The sequence below is a fragment of the Pterocles gutturalis genome, unplaced genomic scaffold (assembly GCF_000699245.1).
Source record: "Pterocles gutturalis isolate BGI_N339 unplaced genomic scaffold, ASM69924v1 scaffold5031, whole genome shotgun sequence".
Lineage (NCBI taxonomy): Eukaryota > Metazoa > Chordata > Aves > Pterocliformes > Pteroclidae > Pterocles > Pterocles gutturalis.
Window position 1 is genome coordinate 13,683 of NW_010102848.1, and position 21,946 is coordinate 35,628.

Sequence of the window (21,946 nt, forward strand, 5' to 3'; positions counted from 1 at the left end):
GAGCTGACCTGGCAGAAACCCAGATGACCAGTAAGCATTGGTAGACCTGATCTCCATAAGGGCAAGCTGAGGTATGGAGGGACCAAGACTGCTTCTGTTCAGGTGGTGAAACGCTGGCATAGAGGAGAAAAGAATCCAAGGAGTCATATAAGCAGATGCTTTTATATTTATAGAGTATATTCCTCCTGATATTAATTCGGTACAATCCCAGGGGCGATGACTGGCGGCTGCCGGTGTGCAGGGAGGCGGCCTGGCCAGGACCTCCTTTTGTGAGGGTTTGGGCTGTGCTGGCCATGGAGGTGAGCTACCTTAGAGGAAAGGTTGACCCTACCTGTGGGAACATTTTGCTTGGTGTTTATCTTAATGTTAGGCTTGGTTCATTTTGCTCCTTCCATCAGCTCTTTCAGGGCACGTTGCCCGATGTGGGTGTTGGTGGCTCAGGAGGCCAGAGGCTGGTCTGTCAAGGCCTTTGGTTTGGTCTCTCAGGCTTGTCTTAACTAAAGGTGGGTGTTATGTGGCTATAAAACCCACTATGTAGGGTTGTTTGCTTGAACAGATGTTACATTGGTTTTAGAGCTGTAATTATTCTTTATTTATGTCTGGTTGCTTGAAACTGGTGTTTAAAGAATGACAGGTTCTGGGGTAATACAGAAATGGGGGGGGGGGTGTTGAATTACATACAGTATGTTACGTTAATGTGAGGAGAATAATCCACATTGTAAAATCAGAGAATCCTTCCTAGACCGACAGTAATATACACTTTTTTTTTTTTTCAGGCTTTCAGTGTAGCAATGCAAGACTTTCAAGTGGAAAATTGTTAATTTACTATAATGAATTGAAATGTGAAAAAAACAAATATTTAGTTAATTGCCTCATAAATCTGTCTGTTACTATCAGTGGAATTAAATTGATAAACAGTTCTTTAAAATTAATTTCCACATGGCAATGTGCAGATTTTATTTTATTTTATTCAAACCCCATTAGGTTTTTGTATAAAAGAAAACATAAATTTGTATTTCTGTCACATTAAAGAGTGTGTGTGACAAAGCACACATTTCCTACCGTGGGTACTGAGGTTTTAATACATTTGGCATAATGAGGAGAGCTCAGTGTTAGTTATTTTCAAAGGCAATGCCGGCTGAAAAGTGGAAGTACATCATACTTTCATGATTGTATCATGTCGCTCTGCTGTCACTACAGCTTAACTCGGAGTCAGAGGACCGTGGACATGACGCCTGAAGGTCACAGGCAGTTTTGGGCTGTTGCCAGTGCTGAAAGTGCTTCAAGAGGCCGAGGGGAAGGTGGCGTTTCTTGGGGGGGCTATGAAGCTTATTCTGGTCACTGCCAGGATGGGAGTTCCTGGTGAGAGGAGGAGGTCAGTGTTTCATGTTAGTGGGCCTGCATTGCCTCTGCAGCCACAACGTTTCCTAGTTTCGAGCCTGCTGCAGTAGCGTTTGTGGGCCCTTGGTATGAAAGGAGGTGGGAAGCTGAGTGCTCTTGTACTTCAATCACCTAATGACATTATGCCCTGTGCAGTATCAGTTTGTCAAAGTAAGTGGGGCACTACACAAAATTAAATCATTTGATACACTCCATCCTTCCAGCAAATGTAATAAGAACATCCTTGCCGACCTCTCCCAGTGACATTCATCAGGAGAAAACTTATCTTGCAGCATATGACCCAATGTTCTGGAAACGCACATAAAGATAATTCCTTCTTGCTGTATAGTATTGTTAGATAGTCTTAAATTTCAACTTGATGGTTGTCATCTCAGAGTTTAGTGGTGGATGAATGGTTGCAAGTTACAGCTGGACTTACGGTGAAGTTTAACACCTGAGAGTCAGGACTCCTCAGTTTTCTTCCCACAGCCATCTCTTACTTTTTGAATGACTGCCATCAACCTGCTTAAGCTTTAATTCCCACAGTTGTTTTGCGTGATGGTGGTTGCTGCTTCCCAGAAGTGTAGCTGGGCATGACTTTCTCTGATTCGTAAAAAGCTTTGAGAACCCCCAAATAAGCCAGCTAGAGGGACAAAATATTAGGGATAACAGTGACCTGTAAGACTTCAGAGGAAGGAGGTTGCAAGCACATTTTCATTTAGCTTTAATAATACTTTAATAATCAAAAGAAGAAATGTAATGTTTAATATTTAAACACAATTGCATTCACTTTCTTCTCATGTTAAGTGGGTATTAAAGCAGGATGGAAGCTAGTTTACATATTTTTACACTAGACTATTTTATTATTAAATACTGAAGTGTGCTGGAGTTGGCCAGCCTCCAATGAATATGACTCAACTTACACTGCATTTTAATATTTGTGTGTTACAAATAATGTATTTAATATAATATTTCTATTAGACATGGTTGATGGTAGAGAATTTAAAAAAGGATGCATTTTTATTAAATAACACATTGTGTCCATGTTATGAAAATGAGTGATATTCATTTGCTGATTGACAGCAGAAGGGACAAAAATATAAAGGGTTTGCAGTGTAAATAACTATCATTCAGGAGGCAGTAATCTGTGTGTCTGGTCTTGAAAATGCTTAGTATAGTTAGTGCTGTGGGATGTGCACCTGAGACTGAAGAGCGCAGGAGCTTCCTGTCTGCCTGTAATAAGAGTAGGTACACCCCCAAAAAATGGATATGAATTCTCTTCCCACATGTTCAATAAAATACAAACAATCTTGTTAAATCATTCAGGTTTTCAGACCTATATGAGTGGTAAACCTAACTTGAGATAAAGTGATAAAACTCTTTGCCATAGAGTATTGAGTTTGAGAGCATTCTTTGAAGAAAAGTCTTCTAGAGATGTTAAATACAAAGACACCAGGTCCTTTGTACTTAATACATAGCTTTGTGTGCCAAAGATTTCTCATGGCGATGTCAGTACTTTGGGGAGCACTTTGCTCTGTTCCTAGGGGCTATACTGGGCATTTGCTCTTGGGTTTTGTTGGAGACAGGATGGGTTAAATGGAACTTTGCTCTTACTTTTGGGAATTTGGCCGTAAGTGGCCGTGTTTTCTTCTTTGTGATATTTCTGTCATTCATTAAGTCAGTGATTTCAAACCCATTCAAAACATAATTGGGGAAGCAGATATAGTTTCTGTTTGGCTCTGGAAACTGCAGTACTGGGATGACCATTTGCATCACACCCACCTTAAAAATTCAAATAATTTCAGACATGAGGTTGTAGTTTTGGCCAGTCTAAAAAACTTGTGTTATGATTTTACTCTGTCTAAAGAAGTGAAATTATTTTGCAATTTTTTTTAGTGCTCATTTTTAGCTTTCAGATCCAGGGCACATTTCAAACTTGTGTCAGTAACACCTACATTCCGTATCCCTACCAGCATAGCATTCCCATCTTGAGTTAAATTCAAGGGTGGGTTTTTTTCAGCAAGCATGATAACTTTGCTTTACTTTTTCTCAGTGACAAGGTCTGTGATCTGCTGCCTGGTGTGTGCATGTGTAAGTCAGTACTTACTGTGGGAAAGAGGCAAATTTGTTTATTTCCTGGTCAGTTGGTTGAGATGCCATGTGTACAATCTATAATATCACTAAAAAAAATAAAAAAAAATAAAAATTGAGCTTTAGCTCAAAGTGATAATGGTCTGTGGAGTAGGTTGGGGGGAAGCTTATTTGGTATCTCAATTTTTTTTTAATTTTTTTTTTTAAGAAATTCCTAAGTTTGTTTAATTTGCATTTGTCAACCAGGAAATCTATGGAGTCAATATCTGTTGTAAATAATGACCAGAGAAGCTCTGTAGCTCTGGCGTGTGCTGGTTTGTACTTAAGAATTTTTAAACTGTTGGCAGTGGATAAAAAATTTCTGTTAGCATGAGAAATATAACAGAAAAGCTAGTTTATACCAATAAGTTGTTGCTGCTTAGAGCTGGCTGTGTTATGAGACCTGTCTTTTTTGCCATTATTAAATGGCCAGGTCCCATCCAACTCTCAGTGAATTCACTGGGAAAATTGCCAGTAGCATCAGTTGAAGTTGAACCGTGCCCTTAGAGAGGATGTAAACCTCAGCAGTGCTGATGAACTTTGTGCTGCTTTGGTTAAATTATTTTGTCATACTTTATACTCTGTTTATAAATGAGGAGTAAACATTATATGTTTGCTGAGGACATGAGCGGTATTTGTTATAGATTATCTTCCTTACTAGAAGCCAATGATGATAATCCATTGACTTACTGACTCTGAATCTATTTAGGAAAAATAAGTACAAAATATTATCATTCTTTCCAAAGCTGTGTGTACCAGGCACATTGTGGCTGTGAGGCTCTTTAAGGTCTAATGGGAGAAAGCTTAAAATCTGGAGTTTGAAACATTCTAGGTTCTTTCCAAGCTGATGACAGTTAAGCCTCAGGAAGGTACAAAATCATTGCATCTTCTGCAATTTGCTACTGCCCAAGATAGGAGATATATTTCATGACAGCACTGAAAATGCGTGTTTACTTGAATTTGAAACGAGAGCACCTTGCATTTATTTGGTCATCTCTTTCCTTTCCAGTAGGTATTACTATCACAAATGGATGCAATTATATAGGGTTTCAACTGAGAGAAGAATAATTTATTTAGAAGATAATTTCTCTAGCCAAACAGTGTCCTAAATAACGATCAATTAAATTATATTGGGCTTACAGTACTATTTTTCTGTGCATTGGGGTCTCTGAATCAGTCTGTATGTGTGCGCTGCACAGGGAGACCTGCATGCACTCCTTCAATCTAAAACTGATGAATGAAATAGTCATCCTACTGAATCCTTAATTTTCCTGTTGTGGTATTCTTCAGCACATGTTAAGATTAAGAATGTGCGGTTAAAGAGCTGCACAGCGTGTGAAAATGCTCAAGGGAGTAGAGGTGCCTGTTAGTAAATGAATGCATTTATTAGAGCTGTAGGAGTAGCATGGAAGCACTTCTGTGATAAAATACTCAAGCAGTTGAGTCTGCTGATTCATCTGTCTCCAAAAGGTTGTGTTAATCAATGATTGTTTTGTAACGTTTTTTAAAAGGTTAGATTTATTTCTGCTAACTGTCTATTGCGTATCATTGACAATATTTCAGGAAAATACAAATGTGTGGACTCAGTTTTTAAGGAAGCATCCTTTAGGTGCCCAGGAAAATTTTGAGTAGCAATATTAAAGAAACATTTTAATTCTAAATATGAAAAAAGGTAAAGACAAAAGCAGAGTTACAAAATCATTTCCAGCTCAGATGTAGGAACGCAATGGGTACACGTTAAATGGTAATAAATAAGATTTTGAGTTTCCATATATTAAAATACATTTTAATCTTTGAAAATGGTACATATACAAAAAGAAGATTGGACATTTTCAAGAAATTTTTTGCTATTTGAGATATTGAGGCGAGGGAAAACCAGCCTGTAACAAGAATTGTCAGAAGACCCTTAGTTGCATCAGTGTTATGCCTTGAGATATACACCTTGTAGAAGTACTGCGCCATGTTTACTGTTCATGTGTTTAAAGAATAATGCACAGCATGTAGCTAAACACAACTATACTCATCTGTAACACATTAATACATAGAAAGCTGGTGCTGATGGGCGTGTGAAGTATGACGGCAGCTAGGAAGCCATTAGGAGATATGCTGTGAAATATGTTTGAACTGTCATATATACTTTGGCAGGACTCAATGGCTTCATTGCCATCAGTGAATTTTGAAGAAACTTCAAATCCCAGGAGAGATCAACAAAATTAAAAAAAAAAAAAAAATTAAAAAAGAATAAACTGTCATATCCTGTTAAACTCGTAAGGGCAATGAAATTCAGAATTTAAGTTGAACCTCCTTTCCTATTCAACCCCCTTGTAGTAATCAGAGTCCCCTTACAGTCACAGCACATTACCCGTCTAATAAAGCTTCCTAATCCAGCTCTTGTGTCCTGGATGTAATCCATTCAATGCCAAAAATGCTCATAAATTTCACATTTATGTAAGTTTGTTACAGTTTATCAGTGGTTTAGTGTAGGTCATAAGTAGAGCACTGGATTCCAGGTGTTTCTAGGAAGTTGATATCAATGCCTTAATGTGCATTCATTTACTAAAAGAAAAAAAAATGACAACAAAAATAACCCCATAATGTTATCTTAACTAGCTCTTTTATTTACATGTCAGATGTTTACTCTTAGAAATATCGCATGTTGGAAAGCTATTTTATGTGACTGATGTTCTAATGACTATTTGTCTTTTAGTGTCCTTTTGGAGCTGTGTTTATAACCATTTTTCTCTTCAGATTTCTTTTTTTTTTCTCCTCTTCTTCAGTTTTGCTTTTGTTTCTCATACTGCAAATTTGAACTGACAAGATGACTGTAATAGGACTCCAAAACATACCTTGAACACACATTGTTAACCAAATTACAATCGCTGATGTCATTTACACCTATTGCCTTTCAAAGGATGAGCATGTTCATTTAATTTGCTTTTTAAATATCCATAACAGTGTCCCCAAGCATTTTAATAAAACAGAAACAGTTAATTAATGCTGAATAAGGATATCCAAATATAGTGGTCTGCAGCTTGCATTTAAATATATCTGACAGCATTTCTGTCTTGAAGATAAAATTGTGTAAATTGCCAGTTATATTTTTTAATAAATAAGTCTTATGTTGAGTCTGTTTCTCTCTTTCTTTCCCACCCCTCTGCATTTGTTCAACAACCATACTTGCTGTGGGACCATTTCTATTACAGAGTGATTGAGCTCTGATTTACACATCAATTACCCAACTTCATGGAGATTTTCATGCTCCCCTGGCTGACATCAATGAAGCATAACTGCGTAAGCGCTTTATTTCATCCCAGTTTTTGATAACTCAGACTGATAACTAATCACATTGAAAGACAATGTGCTATGATACAGGAAACAATAAATACTCCCCTTTGAAACCTCATCTATTCTTTATACGCTTACTATTCAGGAGCTTATCTCTGCCATCCATTCCTCCAGAATCGCTCCTTCCAAATTCACGTTAAGGAAAGGTTTGGGACTGCATAATACCAAAAAGAGGAGAAAATTCAGTGAAAATAACATTTTCTGGGTACTTGTTGCGGGGGGGGAATAGCTAAAAAGAATGAAGAATATGACAAATATAAGCCAAACCCTTAGCCTCCTAGCTTGAATTTCCATAAATTGCCTAGGGGTCTCTTGGGTCTTATTTTGTTCAGAGGCTTTAATCTTCTGTATTCTCTATCAAATGTGCTACAGGAATGGCATTGTTTTTAATGCAAATAGTTGTGATTTAGCTCATGTCGATAGATAACCAGTGACCATCTCAAGTGTTTCTCTACAGAACTGTTGAATATCAAAGACAGAATATTCTATGTTTTAAAATAAATCATTTATCTTGAAGTGCAGTGATAAATACGTTCTGTGCTAGATACGTTTGGTAACTATTCATGCTATGAAGAACAACATTAAAATAAATGTTAAGTATGAAAGATAGTGAGAAGTTTGTAAAGCTTTTCTATCATGACATGATTGGTCTCTGCCAAGTAGTAAAATTACCAGGACAAAGATGCAAGTTCCATGGTGGTAAACAGTGGAAGAGTTTTGCTGTTTTAAGTGTAGTACTTCTTATGATGTTTATCATTAAGTGAAACAAAGACTTAAGATGAGCAGGGAAGATATGTTAAGTTGGCCATGTTTCTGCTTAAAGATCAGGTTTTGAAATATCCCTCATTTACTGAATACTTTTTAAGACCTGCAATGAAATATAAGACCTGAGGCTGCCTTTTTTTTTTTTTTTTTTTTTTTTTTGAATAAATGTATTGAAATACCAGAGTGTATACTGGGAGAATCTGAATATACCAAGGAAGCCTGTTCTCCTTCCCTTGTACAGTATTGTGCTACTCTGCTTTTACATGAAATCAATAGAGTTAAAGTGAGATAAATCTGGAGTGATGCAGAGGTGAATTCCCATTGTACTGTATTTGCTAGAAAAAGTCTTTTACCTAGTTTGATTCTCAGGTGAAATGCTTTTTGCCTTACATTTCTACTTGCATAGAAAAATAATTGCCCTGGTGTGGAAGAGCAACCCTGTATTTTAAGCATGGGAATATTCTCATTGACCTGAGCTGAATGTCTCGTGTGAGTCAAATATGTTCATGAGTGGTTTTTGATTTGGGGTGTTTAATACCTTGTGCAGGCGTATGAGTTAGTTTTTGAGGCAGCCCAATTTCTGTGTTTACTTCACCAACTTCCTGAGTGCTTGTGGCAGAGCAACAATTCTGTCCTAAAGTCGGAACTATGAAGAAATAACCTTGGGAAAGGACTTTCGGTTCTCAAATTGATATCATTTTATATTCACTGTGTCTTAGTTTAGAAGCTTCTGTTTATTTTTTGTTTCCACAAATGACAAACATTTCAGTTTGAAAACGTCTTTCATGATTTAGACATATCCGATATTTTAAGGGGGCTGGAACTATGACAGGGGGATATTTATTTTGACCATAGTGTGCATTTTTGCGAATTCAGACATATTATTGAGAACAGCAACTTCCCTAACTTGTGGCTAGATGCTGTTTTTCTTGAATGTTGTTCATTTATCCTCATGGATGTAGTCTGTCACTACTACAAAGCCTCTCTGCTCCAGCTTTTTTATTGATTCTTTCTCTGTTGGGCTTTTGTTGTTTTGACTGAATCAACAGAGCAGTGTTCTGTTCTCATTCATGATTCTTCTGCAACATTAGGTGTTTGATAATTTTTTTTCTCTTCTACTTTTTCTTCATATCACAGTGACTATTCCTCCAAACTTGTCAGATCTGACTTCTTTCTTCTACTCGTTCTCCTGTCTTTCAGGCTTTTGTCTGCCTTGCCTTGTCTTCTGTGCTTTGGGAGACTACTTCTGTGGCTTTAGTTAGCACAGGTTTGAAAAGAAACCCCAAATGTTAGGTCTCAGCCTTTAGCTGTTGGTCTTATTTCTTCAGCTTTCCTTTAACTCCTCCCTCTAACCGCTTGCTCGGTTGCAGTCTGTCCTAAGAGGTTTTTTCTTTTCTCTCCACATCTTTTGCACCACATCCTCTCGCTTTCCCCACAGATGATTGCACTGTCCTTTCCAATGCCCCCATTTTTTTTTCTTCTAGTTCTGCTTCTTTGTAGACAGCACATGGCTGGCTTCCACCTCTTACCACCAGATCTGCGTTTTTAGCTTCCAGTCCAAAACCTGTGTGCATGCCTGTTATCTTTTGCCTTGCTATAACCCCCTCCTGCCCGAACCACCTTCTCTCCTTCTCTGTCTTATGCTTGGTCCGGATTGTCCCCACAGCCATCATGGGACGCAGCGGGTGTGAAGGGTGCAGCTCCACTGGCCTCGCTGACACTCTGCAGCTTCGTGCAGGCTGAGCACCTGGCCTGTCACAGTGCATCAGCTCACTGCTGTCCCTTAGGGTGTCCGTGGCTGAGAAGAATGACAAATGGATGTATGCTGGTCTGATTTTAAAGGATTGAGTATCAAATGCTGTTATTCAAAATGCATTTGCAGCCTGCCTCGTTGTTGAACATACCAAAACATTAATACAGTGATGGTTACTATCCTTCCTGCCATATCCAACACACTGGTAATTTGTAGATCAGTGGTCTCGTGTGCTCTTGTAGCATTCTTACTGCTCACCATTCCTGATCTTCTCAGACTTATGTACAGATTTCCCCATTCAAATTCAATTATTAATCTAATAAGTGGTAACAAAAGAAAGCTCGTGTATTTAAACTACATTGTCATGTAATAGCTGTGTCTAGGGAACTGGCCCTCTCGGATACACTGAGTATCATGGCCTGCAGCTGTTTTCTTCTGAATCTCTTTTTTAAAAAAAATGTTTGCAAAAGTTTGTGTTTGGGATTTCTTACTCTCCTGGCTTTAGAGGAGTCATGAAGTATTTCTCATACTAATGAGACAGACTGAACTCTGGTGTTCCTCATGGTATCGGACTATACTTTTCAGTGACACCTTCACCACTAATTGCATATCTGTGTTTCACAGAACATTAGTTAAGGCAAATATTAAACATAAGTCTCAGAGATTGCATTGTGGCCACACTAAGAGCATCCCATTAGGTTCTCAGTGCACTGCAGCCCTAAGATCTAATCAGCATCCCTCTTTGGATTACAAGGAACCCAAAGAAGTTGTTCTAATCTGTGTATGATCTTACATTTGACTTTCCGTAGCCACAATCTGCATCCTGTCAAGCATTCCCATAGCAAAAGTACATTTACAGAGAAATAAGCCAAGTAATTGACCCAAGAGGATGAGCAACCACTTCCTTTTGAGTGGATACTTTGTACACTCAAGGCTACAACGTGACTGTGTGAATGAGAAGTTCAAAATGAACCTTTAATTTTTTTCTTTCACCCTCACAAGGGAATATACGGGAGAAAGATTTGGATTGATGCAGAGGTAGCCATTCACTTTAGGGCTCTGCTTGTGTTGTAAAATGGATGCTTACGGTTTGGTAGTCTGTGAACATTGTTGGGGTCCAGGGCATGAGACGCACCTTTGTGCTCACCTCTTGGGTGCATGGAATAGATATCCTTCATGAACACACACGCTAGAAGGGAAATACTGCAGTATATTGTGTTGGAAAATACTGGGTTTTCAACCTTTTGCTGTTAACACTGTAAATACTGTCTTAGCTTAAGTTAATGTCTTTTGTACTGATTATGCTATTTTGAATTACTGCTGTTTTCATCATTTTTGAATTTGTGGTTTTTGTAATGTGTCATAAACCATATCTGAATAGTCTTAGAGCCTTTGCTGCTTTTTCTCAGATAGGGTATGGCATAATGCCTCACTTGCTTCCCTAAATACTTTGCATGCTTGAGACCAGAGCCAGCTTTTAGATAACAAAGTGCTGGAACCTCACATGAAGGGTGAGACCTGTTCCATGCTGTAGTTTGTGATTCAGTGAACTGTGTGGTCAGTGGACGGATTCAGTTTGATTTGAATGGTCCCGGGATTTCACCCTGAAACTCCAGGCCAAGGATGCCATTGGGAAGCTGTAAAACACAGCTCTAACTTTCATGAATAATTCTTTCTGAAGCGAATGCTGGCAGTGCCTGGGATAGGAGTGCTCCCATAAGCAAAGATTACTTATGCAGGATAAAAAAACTCCTTCTTACACTAGATCCTCTCTGTTGGTGTCCAGACTGGGCTTGTAAATTCATAATGATCTGATCTTGCTGTAAGAGCCACATAATCTACAGGTCGAACTGCCAAAGAAATCCCTGGAAAGATGTCCCATGAGAGGGGTGAACACAGTGTGTTCCTACTGCTCCTGGGCTAAACCATCCCCATACTCCAGAAGAGTTGTGGGGAGAGGTGGTATCAACCTTGTCCTCATCTTTGTGTACCAGTTTGGGGAACAGATTGTACTCACTTATTCCTATAGTTGTGGATTTTAATCTTGATTTAGGACATGAAAGGAAGGGAGACTCATGCCCTGCCTTCCCCTTTTAGTGAACAGGTCACTTGTGTTTTGCAGTATTGTGTCAGCAATATGATCACGTATAGTATAGTAAAGTGACTGTGGCTTACAATTTCCCTTCCATCTCCCTCATGAAACCAGCAAATAGTACTACAGATTCTCCAAAAATACCAAGAATTATTATAACAATATTCTGGAGTTTCATGTTGGTGCCAGTGATGTCACTAAATCAGGAAGTGTTATAAATAAATAAAATGTGGCATCTTTTCAGCCTTCTGACTTGTAAATGGAAAATGTGGATGGAAATCATTCAGCTCAGCCTATGCAGGTGGCTTTGTATTCTGTTTACGAGCTGTTCTCAAGCCTTATTCAATCCAAGCCTGAGTGATCTTGAATTGCTTAAACCAATTATTAATTCATATTTTTTATTTAGAGATCTCATTGTGGCATTAGTCTTTCTTTTTTTCCTTCCTTCCCTGTGCAAAAACAAGTATACAAGTGTAAGGATACATGGAGTCATCAGGCAACAGACATATGCTTTCCCATGCTCTCTGCAGGGCTTGCAGGTTCAAACACAACCTGCCTGAATCATAAGAACTTTAATTGAGTAGATAAAGAGGTCCTCATAATTATAAACTGCAGTAGGTATAACAAGAGGCTAAATACATAGCTGTGGTTTTAATTAGCTGGTGCTTCAAATTAGTAATTGTGGTTTCACTCAGAAATCAGTGACTTTATACACTGTTAAAGCCTCATCACTGTGCAGTTCATTCCTCATTATATCTCTCGGTGTGAAGCTTTCAATACAACATCACGCTGAGCTAAAAAGGCAAAAGTTGTAGATATTTGGTTATCTTCCAAGTGCAGCGGAGGTCTATAGAGATTTAATTCATTCTCGCTAGAGACAGGAGAATTAGCTGTTCTTTGTTATGTATGTAATGTGTATGTTTGTATGTATGTGTGCATTTGTACATAGAGGATGTGCATGCATGTGTGCATGCATGTCCAGAATCTGTCAGGGAAATGCTGCTTCCAACAGATAACATCAGTGCGTGTACCGAATCTGCTATTCAAATTGTCGTCTGGAATTCAGTAGCTAATTAACTGACACAAAGCAGAGCCAAAAGCCTCACAACAAATCAAATATCGGTTGAAAGCACAGAAGTGTCCTTAATACTTGTCACATGAGAGGTTGTCAGTGCAAGTTGAAGCATGCATCTTTTCCTTTCCGCTTTCCTTTCCCATTTTTCTCCCCCCTTCAGGGTTTTAATTATATCTTTTCCCTCAGAGGAGCAGGAGGTAGTTTGCAAAGCCAAGAGACCAAAGTACTTCAGTGCTATTCAGGAGAGAAGTGAATGTGGTCTCTCAGCTTGTCATCTAGGTCTGGCAAGTGCACAAAGTAAGCTGACACACAGATAAGTGCCACTCGCCATTGCTGCGCTGAGGCGTTAGATCCTTTTCTGTTTGGTTGTTTGGGTGTAGAATTATCTGATACTGGAATCAACTATCCTGAAGTCTCTTCCAGAAGCCTGCTACAAAACCACTTTTTAAAACCCCCTTGACACCCACAATGAAGCTGTACATAAATTTTAACAAGTACGTGGGACAGAATGAGGTGGTCTAAATCACACGAGGCTGAACTGGAGCCCTGGGATGGATGGAGACAAGTGTTACACAGTTAAAAGGATTTGAAGACGTTGCTGTGCTTCCTTGACTTCACATTTTTTTTTCTCTGCACAGACACATTCTTTGCGGACACACGTGTGTGCATTTGTGTGTGTGCACATGTGTATTTTACAGACTGTTCATACAAATGCGTCAATGTATTTTATTCTTCTGCATAATGTTCTGTTATTTTAAAAAGAACATTTTTGTGTATTTCAATTTTAGAAGTGTATTGACTGTCCTACTGCCCAATTTCATATAGTATTATAACTACAAATTTACATTTGGGAAAATTATTCAGTGGCTGCTTCTTTCTTTCTTTCTGAATTGTCCTCAGGAGTTGCATTGTTTCTGATGTTTTGCTGCTCTTACTGATAGTAATGAATGTGTAATTAAATTATAGAGAAAATAATGTGTTGTCTTTTTTGTTTTTCTCGTCTTTAGTCACTATGAGCAAGACCGGAGTGCACTTAAGCGGAAAGAATGGGAGAGAAGAAACCAGGAAGTCCAGCAAGATGAGGATCTCTTTGCTTCAGGTTTTAACCTCTTTGGGGAACCCTACAAGGTAAATTGCAATGTTATGCTTTGCATTTTTAGAATGTCTTTTACATGCGTGCATTTTACAAATACAAATAAAACTTCTCATCACCTGTAAGAAATGAAAGTGTCCTATCTGCCTTGGTACTTACTCTTGAATACACTGATTATCTAAATCAGCACATGACAGCAGAGCAAGCTGAATGCTCTGCCCAACACTGCATGCTAGCATTGACAGAATCAGGAATTTTGGTTACACTCCAGTTCAGGATTTCTTCCCCTAAACACAGAGCAAAGTCCTACAACAGAAGTATGTGCAGCTGATATCTCTACAAGTGTGTTCATACCTACAAAGCCAGCACTTAGTCCTTTTATTTTTAAGAAGAAAATATACCTGAGTTGTTAAAACCAATGTCCTCTCTATAGATAATGAGGCCATAAGCTTTCTTGTGCAATCGTAACCATCCAAAGAAGTCTTTTGGGAGAGTGTCTGAATCCTTGGGGAGCATAACAAGAGTATGAAAGGGATTTATGACAAGTCTTAGTCTCTCTAAGGAGCTTTGCTGCCTGAGATTGTCATCACCAAGGGATGTCCCCCTTTATGGTTTCTGCTGCTTTGATTTTTCAGAAAGACATTCCCTGAAGAATTCATCAGAATGTAAATTTCCATATCTCTTTCTCCTCCCAATCACTGATATCCATTGAAAGGCCACCACTTCATCTTTCCATTTTACATTGTTAGCAGCTGTAAAGAGGATGAGGGCTCTTTTGAAAATTGCCAAAAGGGAGGAGGAAAGACTGGCATTATTATCAAATGGTGTCTAATAATTATAGTCCGTGAGAGCGTGACAGATACACTTGACTCCTAGCTGTATGTTGGTTCAGGCTGACGAAGGAGCAGCAGGCCTCACATCCTTGGGGTGAACTTGTGAGCTGGAAAGCCCCTGGCTTACGCAGAAGGGAGTGAAAGTATCTTAAAAAATTTTACAAAAGGTCATTTAAAAACCCAGAAGTGCAAAGTAACCAAACTAACAGAACAAGATATCAGAGCTTAGACAAAGACGTCTGTCTTGTCTGTACTATTGACTACAGCCAACTACTACACCCTGTAAGATGGGCACAATTTAAGTTCCCCTTGAATTGCAGCTGGACTGCTCACCTTCTTTACCCAAGGCAGAGAGATTCCTTACCCATGACAGGTCCTCAGTAAGTGGCTGATAGCATGCTGAATTAATACTATAAACATTACAAATCCATATAGCCACTCAATATTATTATAAATATTGTATGGATAATTCCATTAGACATAAACTGTTAACTAAGTCTAAGACTAAGATTGGCTCCAATAGGGGGGTCCATTCTGAACCTCATGGATCAATGGGAGGGTCATCCTTATTCCTTGTGTCTCTGGTCTCTTTGAATCATGGAATCACAGAATGATTTGGGTTGGAAGGGACCTTAATGATCATCTAGTTCCAGCCTGCCGGAGATACCTTCAACTAGACCATTCAAAGCCTCATCCAACCTGGCCTTGAACACCTCCAGGGATGGGGCATCTGCAGCTTATCTTGGCAACCTGTGCCAGTGTCTCACCGCCCTGACAGTAAAAATTTCTTCCTTTTATCTAATATAAATCTACCTTCTTTCAGCTTAAAACTGCTTGTCCTGTCTCTACACTCCCTGATCAAGAGTCCCTCCCCATCTCTCTTGTAGCCCCTTCAGGTACTGGAAGGCTGCTCTAAGGTCTCCCTGGAGCCTTCTCTTCTCCAGGCTGAACAACCCCAACTCTCTCAATGTGTCCTCGTATGGGAGGTGCTCCAGCCCTCTGACCATCTTCATGGCCCTCCTCTTGACCTGCTCCAACAGGTCCATGTCTTTCCTGTACTGAGGACTCCAGAGCTGAACACAGCACTCCAGGTGGGGTCTCACGAGAGCAGAGTAGAGGGGGAGAATCCCTCGACCTGCTGGTCACACTTCTTTTGATACAGCCTGTGACATGACTGGCTTTCTGTGCTGCAAGTGCACACTGCCGACTCATGATCAGCTTCTCATCAACCAACACCCCCAAGTCCTTCTCCTCAGAACTATTCTCAATCCATTCTCCTCAGGGCTGTTCTCAATCCATTCTCCTCCCATCCTCTATGTATGCTTGGAATTGCCCTGACCCATGTGCAAGACCTTGCACTTGGCCTTGTTGAATTTCATGAGGTTCACATGGGCCCCCCTCTTCAGCCTGTCAAGGTCCCTCTGGATGGCATCCCTTCCCTCCAGCGTGTCCATCACACCACACAACTTGGTGTTGTCAGCATACTTGCTGAGGGTGCACTCAATCCCACTGTCCATGTGTCTGACAAAGATGTTAAACATTGATTTAAAATTTATTTTATTAAAGTTTATTTCTATTGGTGTATAAAATACATTTGTACATATTTATTAAAAAATAAAAATGTTATTTTGAAGCTTTACTGTCTCAGGTGGGGCAAAGCCACCTTTGACAATGTTATGACATCCAGCATTATTTCGGGAAGACTGGGCCATGAGGACTGTTTTGCCCTTTAATGCAAGTGGGTTGCAGGTCTTGCCTTTGAACTCTGGTGCAAGCTGCTTACAGTTGATTTTGCAGAAGTGATCAGAGAAAAACCTGCAGCGTTATGACACCAGACATTTGAAAAAGCAATGTCAGAGTTTACCTGAGAAGCTGCAATTTTACTACTGAATTGTTGATACCTTTTAATGTTTTGAATTAATAAAAAGTTTCAGAGATGAGTATTTTAGAGAAAACAGTAGGAGTATTCTTGTTACTTTTCAAAGGAGTTGCCTCAGAAGAGTTCAGCTTGAAAAGGGGAACCCAATGGGCAGCATTGCCATTGGGGAGCCTTTGGTGAATGATAAATCATTTATCTTTTTCAGGTAAAGACCCTCCATGCTTAGCATAAAAAAGGTCTCAGCTTCTAATCCACGGAGGTTAGCTTAACTATAAGGCATGAGAAAGTGAATGAATTATGAAACTTCAAGTTTCATACAAATTTTCACAAAATCCTTGTAAATTGGGCCTATAAGTTTGAGTGCATTAGTTCTTTTCTTTGGAAAACGATAATGCAATAGCTAGCTAGAAAATTAGTCTTCCAATAGGATTCTAGTACAGATCTTTTTTTGAAAGCAATAGAAGCAAATGTAGGAAGGTGTCATTTCCTAAATTAACAAGAGCCTAGAATGAGGGGGAAGGCTAGTAGCCATGAGTCACAAACCAGATGTATAATTTATAGCTTGGAATACTTGGGAAATGCTGCATTTCCTTCATAGCGGCAAAATTATGATTCAACATGCTGTTCAGAAAAGAATAGGTACAGAGGTTTCCTTTAAGAAATCAGCCAGTTATAAAGGCAGAAATTGTCCCCCATCTGGAAGTAACGAGCAACCAGAAACTATGACTGGATTTTGTGTTTGTCTTGCTGGTAGCTAGGCTTGTCAAGAATATTCTGCTCCTCACAAGAGCCCTGAATTTGTTGAAGAAATAAACTAAAAACATTAATGTTATGCTTTATATCTTACATACAGGTAGTACACTGCACTACACACCTGAGCTTGTTCAGGTTGTGATGCACAAGTCTGGTCTTAGTTGTGTGTGCTCTAGTTTTATTTAAGCATAAACCAAATTACCGCTCACATTCACTATGTGTTTTGCTTTGCGATATGGTCTAAAGGCCATTGAAGAGTGTAATAATCCTTCCATTGACTTCAATAACTATTGGATATGAGCTTTAGTGCACTTAAAATATGCTAAGAATGGTTAAATTAATTTAATCTCCATGCTTTTCAGGAAATATATTTTTTTTTATTAATGCTCCCAGTAAATGCCTCCAAATAATAATACCTAACATTTGTGCAGTTGTTTTATCCCCAGGATGTGAACATTCTGCATAAAATAGAGTTGATATGAAGCAAAATTATATTTATCATTATGTGACATGTGAAAGAAAATAAGTTGAGAGGATCAGATCCCTCCAACACAGAAATGATTGAAAAGCTCTACATTCAAATTAAAATATTGATTTCCTCTGTGAGGATCTAGACAAGAGCCGTTTAATGTGCTGTGATGTTGAAGTGTTACAGTGGTGATAAGTTGTCAGTAGTTTCTTTTTTTTTTTTTTTTTTAAATGTCTGCTTTCGGGAACATAAGCTAAATGGAAGTGTAGCTGAATCAGAGGTGAAGGTTGGTGGTCAGGTTTTTTTGACACTTGGTTGTTTCCCACGTGCTATCCCATAAGGAGTTAAAGTGTTTGGGGAAGGAGGAAACAGAACAAGTATGTAAGTGTTTAGACTTCGCATCATAATTCCTTCTGGGCCCTTAAGCACAATGGAATCTCCTTGTTTTAAATTTGGGGGTTAACAGAGAGAGCCTGGTTTTGGCTGCTGCCCAAACAGCTCATTGTGCAACTCGGCTGAAGGAGATCGCTCATATACAAAGAGCTTATTCTTGGCTGAGCTAGAATATAATTTTTGCCACTAAAATGACCAACCTAGGGACTTAGTGAATAAAAGTGATTCGTGGTTCTCCACAACTGGGATTATTAACTGTGTCAGTTAGGAGCACTGGCAAAATGTATATAGATGAGAACAACATTGAACAGTTAATTTTTAAATCACTGCCTCAGTGCAGTGGTAATAGATGTTACAATCCCCGAGAACGAGCAAAAGGAAATTTGCATTTATTATCTTCTTTTTCAACATTTTTTATGGCATGTGCAGTACTAAGGGAAAAAAAAAACTTTCTGCAATATTCTTCTCATCTCCTGACTAGTTCAGCAGTGGGTAGTATAAGCAGATATTTCAGGAGAAATCCATGCATGGATTTTTTTCATCACTCATACTTCTGCTTAATGCTTGAGGAAAATGCGATCAGTGGCATGGTAGGATCCCTTGTCGAGGAATGAAGTGTGACTCTCTCCAACCAAGCACAAGATCGTAGTGCTGCCTTTCCCAATCTTTATGGCCTAGTGTTGAGGCATCTTTGGACTGTGGCACTACTTACTGTATTAAGTGAAAAAAAACCTCCAAACATAAGTACAAGTAGAGTTGGCTGTATCCTGAAGTATTTTACATACACTGCAACTTCGTCATTTGATTCCAGACTATAGAAGTTACCCATCTGCTTGAACAGGACCTATAGTTTTGCTTTTTGTCCTTTGAGACTTGTAAAGCAATAAGCATGGGGAATAAGATGTTCTAGTTCTTTGCTGGTCATTTCAATGGCACATAAAGGTCTGTAGCAGGGCTGGTACTTTGGGTGTCTGTGGGGTGAGTTAGAACAGGAAGAGAGAGGAAATTAGCTGTGTATGAGTTATAGCTTCCAGCTTTTTACAAGTGAAAGGGAAAAGCAAAAAGAACCAAAATCCTACTTCATGCTTCAAAAGAAAAAGTATAATAGTGGTGAAACACAGATGAGTCAGTATTTATTTAATAATTACTGGAATTCAAGGAAAAGCAGAATTCACAAATACAGCCAGCCCACAAACAACGGAAGAATCCTGATACTTAAGAATGTCACAATCATGTCTATTTATGTTCTGTAAGAAAATATTTGTGAAAGATCTTTTATTTGAAGCTACTGTAGCATCTGAGTGGGTAGAAGCTTTTTCTTTTCTGGACTCAGATACCTCAGGTCAAACTAAACACTCTATAGAAAAGTAATTGGAGTTACACTGGAGTGAAGAGTTTGGTGCTATTTGTTTATTACAGATTACACAGCTTCTATTTGTGGCAGGACTGTGGGTCAAGGGGCTGACAGAGCAATAACATACTTAAATAAACTCCGTGATTGCAATTCAAATGCTCAGTAGCTAGTAATTGCACGTTCAAGTTTTGCACGATATGAAATGTACAAGTCCAACATCTCTGATATAAAACCAGCTTATTTTGCTCCTAACATCCATAACTGATACAATTTAGACACTTCTCTGAGAGCATATTTAAGAAAATGGGAAACAGTATACAAGTGTTACTCTTGCAAGCCTGTTTCAAGACATTCTTTGAACACAGTTATTGATAGGTTTTTCTTACATAACATATGCAAAACGTAATTGAAATTAAATTAAATGTCAGCATGACACTATTAAACAGCTAACATTTGCCATCTTCTAAGACAACTATTCTGAGCAATAACTTTGTAATCAGGAATTTTCTCACTCTTTTGCTTCATTTATTTTTTTGATATTTTAGACAAATAAAGGTGATGCCCTTGCAAACCGTGTCCAGAATACATTGGGAAATTATGATGAGATGAAGGACCTGTTAACCAACCATTCCAACCAGAGCCACCTTGTAGGAATCCCAAAGAATTCTGTCCCACAGACACCCATTGACAAAAATGAACAGAACTTTTTCCCAGAACCAAGAAACAGGATGATCCCATCTCATCAGATCAGTGGCCACTCGTCGGCATCAATGCCTCCTCCTTCTTCATTGTCATCTAATTCTGCTTTGCTACACAGTCACCAGAGCAGCAGGAAGTCGAGGACAGACTGGTCACGTGGTGGTCACAACTCTAGTGGGGCCCAAGCAAGCCAATCCAGTGGTCAGCAGAGTCGGACAAAGCATAGCTCTTCTCATGACCAGCCACAGGGCAGGTATGAAGACCTCTATAATTGTCAGAGTGAGCAGCATAAAAGTGGTGGAACTGAGGAAGCAAATTCTATGGCAGCATCTTCACATTCGAGGAGGCATACTCATTCAAAGTCAGCGGCTGGAGAACATAATTACAAAGAAAACAGTCATTCGAAGTCACCCACAGAGCTTGAGTTTGTAGGTCACGGTCCTGGATCTCCACTTCCTTCCACATCTTTGTTATCTGTGAACAATGGTCTTTCGACCCAGAATTTCCCACCAGGACTTCACTGTAAAAACAGCATGGTCCAGCAAAAGCCTACAGCCTACGTCAGGCCTATGGATGGTCAGGACCAGGTACCCAATGACTCACCTGAACTGAAACCTCCGATAGAAATTGAGAGTGGATATGGAAATCAGTCCTTTGGAACACTGCTGGAAGGAAAAGTGAACACACCTAGTTCGAAGAACAAAGTACCAAAGCTCAACATTCCTCCTGTTACTGAAGTAAGTCGTTTACAATATCTTCTCTCTCATACTGCTTGAGTATTTCCTGCACTGAATACTTTCCTCTGCAAATATGCAGTTCCATTTCCTGGAATTATGCTCTAAAACATTCCTTTTTTTCTAGAATGTGCATGACTACTTTTGGCAAAATTTGTTGTGATAGTCCCAGAAGCAATATTTAATGAAGTTTTAAAAGCAGCTTGGAATACTAATATTGCTTGTTTCCAATTAATATTAAGAGGCTCGATCTCTGTTGAATGTAAAACATTTGTACCAGCTAGAATACTGGGCAGAGAACTCTGATATCTCAATTAATCTGCAGTTTTCATTCTTCCTGCATTTTCAGTTAGGAGCTAGTTTGATAGAAAGATTGCTGTTTTAAACTCCAAGGAAAAATGGCAGTGTTCAAATTTCCATGGTACTAAATAGTTCTACCAGTAAGGAGTTTATTTGCAGAGTTTGCTAAATTCCCATTGCTTTTAATGGAATTAATGTGGCTTAAGTTCTGAGTAATGCTTATGAAAATGGGTCCCATTAAAGCTTTTATGCATCTTGAAGAGTTTAATATTGGGATTCAGTCCCAATCTCTGCTACTAACAGTTTAAGCTGTTGAATTTTGTATTGCTGATCAGTACAGTAGTCCTGTGAGGAACATTTTAGTTGCTTCATATTCATGTCCACTCCAAGCACAGATGTGTAATAAGGGTACCAATTGAACCATTTATGCTCTGTATACTTTTCCTCTTATTCTGAGTTTCTCTAAAGCAGTAACCTTTGCAAGGTAAGTTTATAGTGTACGTATGAGCAGAATTGCAATATGGGTTTTTCATAGCTTTCTGTTTTCCCCAAAATATTTCCCTGCTTGGTAATATTTTTGTACTGGGAATGAAGAGCGATGCATTTTTAAACCACTTTATTGCAAAAGGTCAGCTTTTTCTATTGGAATAATTGTTTCAAGCCAATAATTTGTTTGACTATTTAAAAACTTGATGTTATTTATTAACATTCCAGGCAGCAACAAAGACTGATGTGTTTTGCAGTAGAGCTTGGAATAATTTTCTGGGAACTGCATCTGAAAACAGTAAAAGGCCTATTTATATCAAGTGGAAGCTGAGGGTTGCTTGCAGATGGTGTTTTATTAGAAAATGTATTTGTTAATAAACGTAGCTTTGTACAAGATTACTTTACAGATGTTT

The 21,946-nt window shown here is 38.8% G+C and overlaps 1 protein-coding gene across 1 annotated transcript; it reads left to right on the forward strand.

Annotated features, from left to right (window-relative positions):
• Positions 1 to 1,228: 1,228 nt before the first annotated feature.
• On the forward strand, positions 1,229 to 20,750 carry LOC104471190 (AF4/FMR2 family member 2-like; the record flags this gene model as incomplete). The annotated part of the gene is made up of 3 exons (XM_010086439.1): positions 1,229 to 1,362; positions 13,548 to 13,668; positions 19,860 to 20,750. Coding segments are annotated over exons 1-3 (1,146 nt in total), but the record flags the coding sequence as incomplete, so codon positions are not given.
• Between the last annotated feature and the right edge of the window lie 1,196 nt (positions 20,751 to 21,946).